General features: G+C 41.3%; 1 protein-coding gene across 1 annotated transcript; it reads right to left on the bottom strand.

Moving 5' to 3' along the window:
• Window positions 1-2056: 2056 nt before the first annotated feature.
• LOC141005947 (uncharacterized) lies at window positions 2057-9944 on the bottom strand. Its single transcript, XM_073478014.1, has 3 exons — window positions 9866-9944; window positions 7449-7896; window positions 2057-4787 (listed from the first exon to the last, which is right to left on the bottom strand). Exons 2-3 carry the CDS (start codon window positions 7760-7762, stop codon window positions 4337-4339), a joined length of 765 nt encoding a protein of 254 aa, XP_073334115.1. The 5' UTR covers window positions 7763-7896; window positions 9866-9944; the 3' UTR covers window positions 2057-4336.
• Between the last annotated feature and the right edge of the window lie 211 nt (window positions 9945-10155).

Genomic DNA, 10155 nt, shown 5'->3' with positions numbered 1-10155 from the left:
TACTGTACATGCCCAGGAAAGTAGGAACCTTGCATTATATGTTAGATAACAATCATAAATGTCAGGAACTACAAGGCCACTGTGAGTACTCACCTTCTATGGAGGGAAAATAAGTTGGGCTCCGTGAGGTTAACTGTTTTTGTTTGGGTTAAGAGATGTCTTTTAGTTTTAGACATGTGCGCTTCGGCTTCTCTGGAAGCTTCTCTGAAACCCTGCTCTGTGTAAGTCTGCAGAGGTGTTTGTGGTTTTATTCATTGTGGCAGAAACATAATTCAAGGCCTACTCATACCAGAAAGTGGCATGATGAAGTATATCTGAACGTCTTCACAAAGTGGACAGTGCCTCACAGCAAGTTACAATAGCTTCCTCTGTATTGGATTATTTGGTTTTCTCTTTCCTCCCAACTTTGTGCTTGAAAGTCCACCAAAGTTGAACTTGATGCAAACGTGCAATGCAAATTTGCTTCACTCACGTAAGCAAATCCAGTGACCTTTGTAAATGCATTGGCCTTAGTCGGTCTTCCCATAAAATTTTGCTGTCACAAATGCTGGTGTGACCACGGCTTCAGACACTCCTCATACTCAAAAAGGTCCCATGAAGTAGATATTGCTGTTTTAATGGGTTTTTTTTTCACATGTCTTGCTCCATATCTCACCTATACACCGATATCAGGCCCAATCGCTGCAAAAGTCATTTTGTTGGTATTTTTGCCGGTATCTCATTGAATCATCCTGCACTCAGGGGCATACTGTATATTACTTTTTCGTCCAGTAAACGCCTTCCTCATTTTATGACATAAGACATAAAGGGTGTTGCTAGGTGCCAGACCTCGTGGATTCCTGTACAGAAACCCACCTTTATAACTTTATTTAGTGATTTGGGTGAAACAGGGTCATGTTTCATGTAGAAAATATTTTCTGGTTTTCCCTCTGCTGCCCTCGGGCTGCTCTGCATTGAGCAGCTCTGGACAGATAGCTTTACCTGTTGCAAAAGTAACTGCTAACACCAAACTGATAACAGCATCTCAATGAACACCTACAGTACGGGCTGTTGCCTCTGAGAATGACAACAGAGGGCAGTTGCAGTACCAAGGTGATTCATGGATTTTACTGGTAGGCAGATACCAGTAGCTCTGTTACTTAAGTAAGTGCTAACTACTGCTAAATGTAGTTAGCTGCCATTAGCTGGTAAGCAGTCCTTGCTGACTCAACCTTAGGTTGCCAGTAGCCAAACCTGGCAAGAAAACTCTTCAGTACTGTATTCCCTCCATCAAATCGGCCTCTATCTTCTCAGAGGCTGTGTTGTTCCCCATACAGTCCCGGGAGAGTCAGTGTCGGAGACTTGGTGGTAAGGGGTTGGGGGTGGGGTGTAATGTACATTCCGTATTTTACAGGAAACGTGTAACTATACTGAAGCAAACAGCACTACATTAGCCGTTTCATGGGGACTTAAATGTTGATCTCCGTTCCAACACGTCCTATAATGTGACCTGACACCCTTTTTGACAGAATGGCATAATTTGCGAGCGCTTTCAAAAACTGTATTTTTAAAATGTATTTTAGCATGTTGTGCAAGGTTTGGTTTGGTTTAGGGACAAAAACAATCTGGCTAGGGTTAGGGTGATGATCATAGTTTCAAATTGAAAAAAAAAAGACTTGGTCAAAGTAAGGGAGCTTTGGTCGTCATGGTTAAAAGAAAAATAATATGGTTAATGTTAAATTTTGATCATGGTTAAAAAAAAACAACTTGGACAACTTTCTTTGACTTTGAGGTGACATTGATACAAGTCTAAATTACTTCTGTTGTTAGTGTCCTTTCTTAAAGAAAGCTCAGGTCTCATGCACATAATTACAAAACATATGAAGGAAATATAAAAGTACAATATTTGTTTTTTAGGACCTTTGCCTGTAAGGACCAACACAATGACAATAGCCTCATGTCAATTCATTCTGCTGTATGAAGCATTCCTATGGGCTTCCAAAAAGGGTCTAAAACATTTTGAGATGAAAACCCTTCAATTAATATCAATCAGATCTAGAACACAGACACATTCATATCTATCCTCACACGACATTCCCTCATTTTATTTCATTTCAGCAGCAGTATATTGTTACAAATGTCTTTCCTTCTCAGATTACAGCCAATTAAGAGACAGTGCTGCAGTACATGCACAGATTGAATTAACTGGCTTTTAGTATGGAGACAGCAGCCTCACTCCCAGACTTAGATACAGAAAAGACTAAAAAGGCACGTCACGCAAGGTCTCAGTTTTCAGCCAAGAACAGCCAACGACCATCGACTAAAGCAGCTTCCCTCATGAATTTACAAACTATTGTTGAATTATAAAAGAGAGGCCTGTTGGGAAAAGATGTTTAAATATTGAAAGAGAATTAATCTTGTTTGGGCCAAAGTGGACTCTAAGGTTATCATATCAACAACAGATGTTAGCTTTGTGGCGACAGGGCTACTTTAGAGAATGATCAATCTGGACTCATCTGAAAACAACTTAGTCTGCTCAGCTGTATCTGTACTTATTATTTCTTTGTCAAGTACTGTGCCATGATTTCTATTTGACTGAATAAATAGGAAACAGCACAGTCATAATTTAAGACTGTAAGCAAATGAAATGCAAAGTGAGACTGATACAGAGAGAGAGTCAGAGGAAACACAGAGACTGGTGTGAAACAGGGAGGGACCCTGTCATGGAAAACCAGCTCAGGAAATGCCTCCCAGTTGGAGAAACAATGGGCTCTTCAACAACTACACTGTAAGAACATTACCGTATATGGAGGGAAAATAAATAGTAAGCATAGACGAAAGGCAAAGCAAACTCCTCTCTTGCTATCTATGTTCAGGACTCAGTCACTATTATAATATTTTTGCTGCAATGCAGAAACAGGTTCTGTTAAGTTGTGTTTTTTAGTTGTGGAATGCAGGAAACACTATGTTGACTTTACATCAGACCTCTCTGATAATGCCCTGTGAAATTCAATAACGAATTTAAAGGTGCAATATGTAAGAATTTTTAGTTTAAAAGAGTCGAAAAAATAATTAAATAACAAAAAAAAAAGACTTTTTATGCATTTAAAAAAATGACTGATTGTGTTTAAGAGATATCTACTGAAGTGGGCAAGCTAACCAGCTAGTCCTGGCCCGTTCTTTCTCGTAATACCACTCTGTAGGTCCTAGTCCGGACTGCTAGCTGCAGGGCTAACTGAGCTAACTAGCTAATGGCAGCTAAAGTTGGCAGCAGTTAGCGGTTACTCTGGTCATAGGCTGCCTGTCATTTATTTAGAGTATGACTTCAAGAGTTGGCCAATTCTGACATATACTTTGCACCTTTAATTCATCAACTCATGTATTATTTTTAACTCATTGTAATAACATATGATCTTCACTTTAAGTCAGGTCAGTTTAAATTGTCTTATTTTCACATTATGAATTCAAGTGATGCAAAAGTCTGACATTTTGGGAAATACACTTATTCACTTTCTGGTGGAGACTTAGATGAGAAGACTTATACCACTCTTATCTGTCAGTTAAATATAAGGCTACAGCCATTAGACAGTTAGCATGGCTTTAGCACATACAGACTGTTATCAGAGAAACAGCAAACAATTTAGATTTTACATGCGGTTATGTACCGGTTTATTTCTTGACTGCGACTCCTAACGTCCAGGAATATCCATTGGTTGCCTATCTAATTTCTTCTCATTTAGCCAAAAAAGTGTAATTCACAATTTGTCAAACTATTCCTTTATATAGGGAGATGAAGTCTCAATCCTTGGATATTTTTTTAATAAAAATTGTACAGTAGTCAATTTGAATTGTCATGAATTACACATATGATGTTTGTCAATTAAAAAGATAATTTTGCAAGTCAAGTCACAGTCATAAACATTATGAATAACCATTTAGTTTTGCACACTGTGAAGTGATACAAAAAGTAATCTTTCCTCAGGCTTAACGTTCTTTTGCCTCCAAAACAAATTTCAAAATAGCCATGAGATTGTAAATCCGAAGTAAAAGAAAACCCTACTCTCCAAAGGGATAAAACGTGATTAAAGTTGGGAGGTTTGGTCCTAAGCAGCAATTTTCTTGCAGAGGAGGATTGTAGATACTTTCATTCAGTGGCTCACACAATTCAAACTTCAGTCTTTGAAGTTTTAGAGAATACTGAAAGTATTTGATATCATATTTGAAAGTATCATGTACAAAATATGTTGTGTTTATACAGTATTGTAAGCAATCATTTAATCATCCCTGGATGACTTTCAGTCCATTAGAAGTAGTCACTACATTCTTCTCAAACATTGATGTCCCCAGTCATGTTCACTCAGAGAGACGAGTGTTCAAACAGGATGACTTTCGAGTGGGTGGAGAGGCTGGAGAGCCTGGAGGGTCTGAAAGCTCCAATCCGAGAGTAAACATCTACGTCTGAGCAGGCGCCCCATGACAGGTGAGGGCTGGGTGGGGTGGTGTGGATCACAGGCAGGTGGAGAGGGAAGGCCAGGGTGGGAGGTGTTGGAGGGATGGAAGGTGGTGGAGGCAGCACAGGAGGTGGGGGTAGTGGCAGTGGGGGTGGAGAGGGCACTGGTGGAGGTGGAAGTTGGGTGGTGACGGTGGGTGTCACCGCGGTTACAGTTTGGATAGGCGCCGTAGCTTCGGGGACCGTCCAGTTCTTGGCTGGCAGGTCCTGACTTGGTGCAGGGTGTTTGAGTGTGTAGGTGGCGGTGTGGAAGAAGCTATGGTACTCCAGAGCGTTCCTCGCCCTGGCCAACCTCAGCCTGCAGGACACAACACAGATCAGGTTTATTAACAAGGTAAGTGTTATTGAGATTAAAAGAACAGTTCGGGGTTAGACGAGGAGATTGATGTTAACGTCATGTCTTACATCAAGTACAGAACTGGACAGGACATGTTTAGCCTAGCTTAGCATTAAGACTGACTCCTGGTTTTGTCCAAAATTGTAAAGTCTTTAAGGCCTGGTGAAACTAGAATGTGTCATGGTGAGAATTGAAATACATCAAAAATGCAGGGCTGTCAGCAGTGACAATGTAATGTTAGCTACCTAGCTACCGAGACATCAGCAAATTAGTAGTAATTGTTTTATGTTTACTATAAAAGAAAGGACCATAATACATTGAAACAAAAGAGAGTTTGCCATAACCCTCAGTTTGAAGTGTGCCTCTGACAAACCTCAGTTTGGAGGGTCATGTAACTCTAACACTTCATCCTAAACCTTTATCCCAACGAGGACACCATACCCCTTGGCATGAACGTGCAAAGAAGAGGGGTAGGGCTGAGTGGCAAGGGCAAGGGGTGTATTGGGATTGGGCACAGAGGAGGTGGTAGTAAAAAAAATAGTTATCTCCTGTTGCTTAACAGCAATAGGTCAGGAGGACGAATGCTACTGGCCAATTGGGGAGGATCCCACCAGATCTCCCTACCCAGACAGCAAAATTGTACCAGACAGCCTCATCTGGCCCACATACCACATGGAATGATGGCACTCGGCTCCTGCTTGCCAGATCTGAGCCACAAGCAGGTCATACCATGGCCACATGTCAGCCAAGAGTGAAGCAAATAAGCCAGAACTGGTCCAAAAATTGGGCCAGATCCAGTCCACCAGAAGAGCCTGAACTGTGGCCCCGAACAGCAGTCTAAAAGCTCTCCAGGAACAAATCACAAAGAATCCTCTCCCTGATGCCATCGCCAGGGCCTGTTCAAAATCAGAAGACGCTGAGCCCTCAAGGAAAGCCAAAGCTCTCAACAACTCCCATTTCCACACTGAGATCGATGTTGTCCAGAGGAATGTGGAGTGCAGCTTACAGGAAGATGAAGACAAAGAAATGCATACCATTGTCCTGATGTCATTAATGTCTTGTCCCAGGACTGCTTGGGGATTTGGTCAGATATGCTTCAAATACACCTAATGTTTCATGCAGAGAACTGGGTCGCTGCTCTTCCTCCCTGCAGTATAATCGAATAATCACCACTAATAAAGCTCTGCTCTCCAAAGCTATTTAGAGATAGTTATTTAAAGCTCAATTTATGAAGTAGCAAAACAAAAAAATGTTGTTTTCACTAGTAGAAACTTCACACAACTCCTGACACAGCATGATGAACTAGTAAAATACAACAGATCGGATAGTAAAAACAGGGATGCTGGAGGGAAACTAAAGAGATTCAGTTAGAAGCTATAAAGGAACACACAGAGACTTTTAGAAACAGCTTTTTGTTCTCCTGCACAGACATGAGTTATCAGAACACACACTTGTTTGGGGTGAGAAGGGTTGTCTTCACGGCTCAACTCAGTGTAGGAAAACTGGTAATGGAAAAGCGAATCGACGTGGCATGCTGTGACTTGCTGTGGCCAAAAGCGCCAATGGAAAAGCCCCATAAAATATCCCAAAACTGGGAGAAAAAATCCAAAATATTGGATCTCATGTGGGCATAGGCGGGGCCAAGGTAGGGCTTGGTTAGGCTATAGCCCCATCAAGAATTGTGTTAGCCCTACCATAAAACAACCAAGAAAAAAAAAGAAAAAGATAAAAAAAAACAAAACAAGAAAAGTGCGGAGTCCAACAGCGCCACCGCAGCGCATCGTAACTGCATTTAGGCAGCTGCGATGACAACTGTCACTCATCGTGGTCCCTCCTGACATCAGTGGGGTCCTGTCAGTCCATACGTCACTCATGTGAGCGCGCTTTTAGTGTATGCTCGAGAGACAGTAGCTACTAGTTGATTAACTAAGTTACCTGGCTCTTGTAATTAGCGTTGGCGGCTTATATTCACTCATGTTATTAAGCTCACGTTAGTAAGCTGGTCAAAATTTATCATAAAACTACGGACACACCGGACACACCTGCAGGGGAAGATGACCACTCCGGTCCCGCATCTTCCATGTGCATGTACAAAAACCGGCGGATTGTACTCATTTGAAAATCTCAGCCTGGTGAGTTTAATATTGTTTTTATTGTTTTGCTGACTTTGTTAAGCGTTTTGTTGGAGATGTGTTTAGACTCTTGGCTGTTGTGTGGTAGACTATGGCTTTAGGACAACTCGAGAAAATGTGTGGTGTTGAATTGGGGGATCTGTGTGTCAAAGTTTGCCTTATGGCCCCTCTGATCTTATATTGGTCTCATCGCCTCCTATCTCTGCCTTATTTTCACTCGGATCCACCTGCTGTGCTGTTAACGTAACCATTAGCGTTTCTCTCCCTCTCTCTCTCTGTGTGTGTGCGCACGTGCATGTTTCTAGCTGTGGGAGGGTGTTGTTTTATTGAATATATATATTCACATTGAAATTCTGGCATTTATTTGAGCCCCGCCACCATATGGGTTAGCCCCACCGTAGTTGAACCAGAAAAAATACTCTGGCGCCGCCACTGCATGTGGGTGAGGATGGTTTGTTACACCATGTATTACTCTGTGACGTGTACACACCTGTGTCTCATTCGTAAGAGTCTGTACAGCAGCAGCAGGATTATAGCTCCAGCCAAGGTCAGTAGCAGGACGGCCACCCTCACATCCAAACTCCAGCATGACTTCCCCGCAGGTCCAGGTGAGCTACAGGTCCTGGGGGGCTGTGGTGTCTGGAGGGGTCCCTCCATACCCCGCTTAGGATTGATGATAGCCTGGACCAGGCCGGGCTGAACTGTTTCCAGCAGGGTCGGGTGTTGGTTTCTGAGCAGAGCAGTCCGTGGCTGTGGGGGGATCTGGAGAGATGTGCTGCTGGTGACCTGATGATCAACCTGCATAGTGCCCAGTTTGATTGCGTGGAGAAGAGAGGTGGAGTGTTGCTTGATGTTGATTACTTCTACATGTTGAATACGCTGAGAAGAGTGAGCGTCTCCAGGGAGGCGGCTTCAAACGGCTTTAAGTGTCAGATGCTCTGTAACATAAAAAAGTTCTCAATCACTGCATGTTTCAAAATGAAGCCATCTGGTATTCAATTTGTTTTTTCTATCTGTTTCACAATTCAGTGAGAAGTACTTTTCTTATTATGATACAAACACTGTAAAAAAATGTTACACACTTGAAGAGCAACAGAGCAACTTACATTCCCTCCTTATGTGAAATGTAACGTGCCTTAAAATGCTACTTAGACTTTATATTCATAATAAAAATAAATCATAGTGCTTGTGCTTGCCACTGACAGGCTCAGATTGTTATTCAAGTCGTGTGATCAACCTTTATGTGAGTGAAATCCTTTTTGTTTTACCAGAAACAGGCGTCATTTCGCTGCTCAAATCCACCAGAGTCCATTTAGACACATCTTCCCACCCGAAAACAATTCATTCAAACTTGACACAAACAAAATAAACCTCACCAAAAACATCTTGGTTCAACTTTCCACAGCACCAACAATCACCAACTCTGGTTTGGTTGAAGTAAACTCTTGATCGCAGCAATATTCTGGCTCTACACACTGTTTTATCCCACTGCTTCTCTGATGTCTATACTCCCTCTCACTGATCTTCTGATATTTTCACGTTTAAGTCGATGAATTAAGGGTTTATTTCCGTAAAACCATGTGTTAACATAGTTCCCAGGTTTTAAAATGAAATACAATTCCCCTTTAATGGTGCTCTTTGGCATTTTCTCATAACAAAAACAAGTTTTTATTCACATTGCATCACTCAACAAAACGCATTGAACACACACACAATATTTTTCCTTCCTCATAAAACATTTGAAAAGCCTTATCGTATCTCTGAAACGCTGAAACAAGAAACCTCCAGAGGAAATGACAAAACTGTTTTCAATGGCTGAGTCATGCTCCCCATAACCCGTACATTTACTTCGACATGTACATTTGGTGAAGTGTTCTTCACTATGGTTTCAGTCGTGTCTGTTAGCTAGACTTGTTCTGCAAATTTGAGTTAAGTAAACACATTTTGACGCATTGTTGCTAAATGACTCAAGGCTTTTTCAAAGGTTTTTTCCATCAGACAGTTGTTTCATCAAACTAGAATGAAGTTGCTATGAACACAACCGGTGCAAGCACACGATCCTTTCCTTTCAGACAGAGTTTGGTGTTTTCAACAGCAACATCTTTACAATGTCTCTGTGACTGTGTGACAACATGAAGAGATTTATTACTCTAACTACCCCTTCATTAAATGACATTCAGCCCGTTATGGAACCAAAATTATGTCAGGTTTTCTCTTAGTGAAGAGTGTTAACTATTACAGTAATAGTCATGAACATACTGAACCGTGGCCTCAAAACTGAGGTGCACACCAAATTTTGCAGCCTCGTCGCCAGAATAAAATGTGTGAAGTAAACATTTCTGCAAACTGCAGATATGTTCAAATTTGCACGTCATGCTGACTTCCATGTCACGAGGTGTAGAGGATGGTGACGCAATTATATATAAGCAAGATGGCTGCCAACCCAGTGACCACAGTTTGACACTGAGTTTCAACATCTGTTAATGTGAAACCACTGTATATTTCTAAGGAAACCTTGGTATAATTTCCAGTTATCATGTTGCGAAAAACAAAAAAAACGATTAGTTGACAAGACATTGGAATATCTCTAGCTGTGTTTGGAGTGACAAAACCAGGTATTTTAAGCCAAATCAAGATCTTTTCCTAACCCTTACCAAGTGTTTTTTGTGCCCACACCTAACCATCCCATGAGCACAACATTGTCACAACATAAACTTGAAAGACAAACGTAAAAAACATCCTGTAAAGATGAAGAAATGTATTTAACTTTCATTATATCTGTGGTTTGCAGAAATGTACATTCATTGCCTACATGAATTCTGGCTATTGGGTTGGATTCTTGTGTGTCGTTACACCCTTAGTATCTAGTATGTTGGCAAATATAAGAAAGAAAGAATTGCAACTTACTTAAATTGGTTGGCGTTGTAGTAGAAACATTTGTTGGAGAAAAAATGCACAAAATCAAAGAACACAACACAACAGGAGCAGTATTTAAAAACTGTGTGGCTTTCCAGGACCAAGTGCAGAATCCTGAGCACACACCAATGGGAGGAAGCCAGTGAAAACAGCAGGAAACACTGCACTTCCCTAACACACAATGCAGAGATGTGATTGGAGAGCACTTCCTATCACCATGGTTACAGGAAACTGGTCAAGGATGTCTTTTTTTAAGGACTTCATTTTTGAGTTGAGAGTGG

This window comes from Pagrus major, chromosome 12, assembly GCF_040436345.1.
Source record: "Pagrus major chromosome 12, Pma_NU_1.0".
Classification (NCBI taxonomy): Eukaryota; Metazoa; Chordata; class Actinopteri; order Spariformes; family Sparidae; genus Pagrus; species Pagrus major.
Note: the sequence above shows the minus strand (reverse complement) of the source record. Positions and strands in the feature narration are given on the sequence as shown.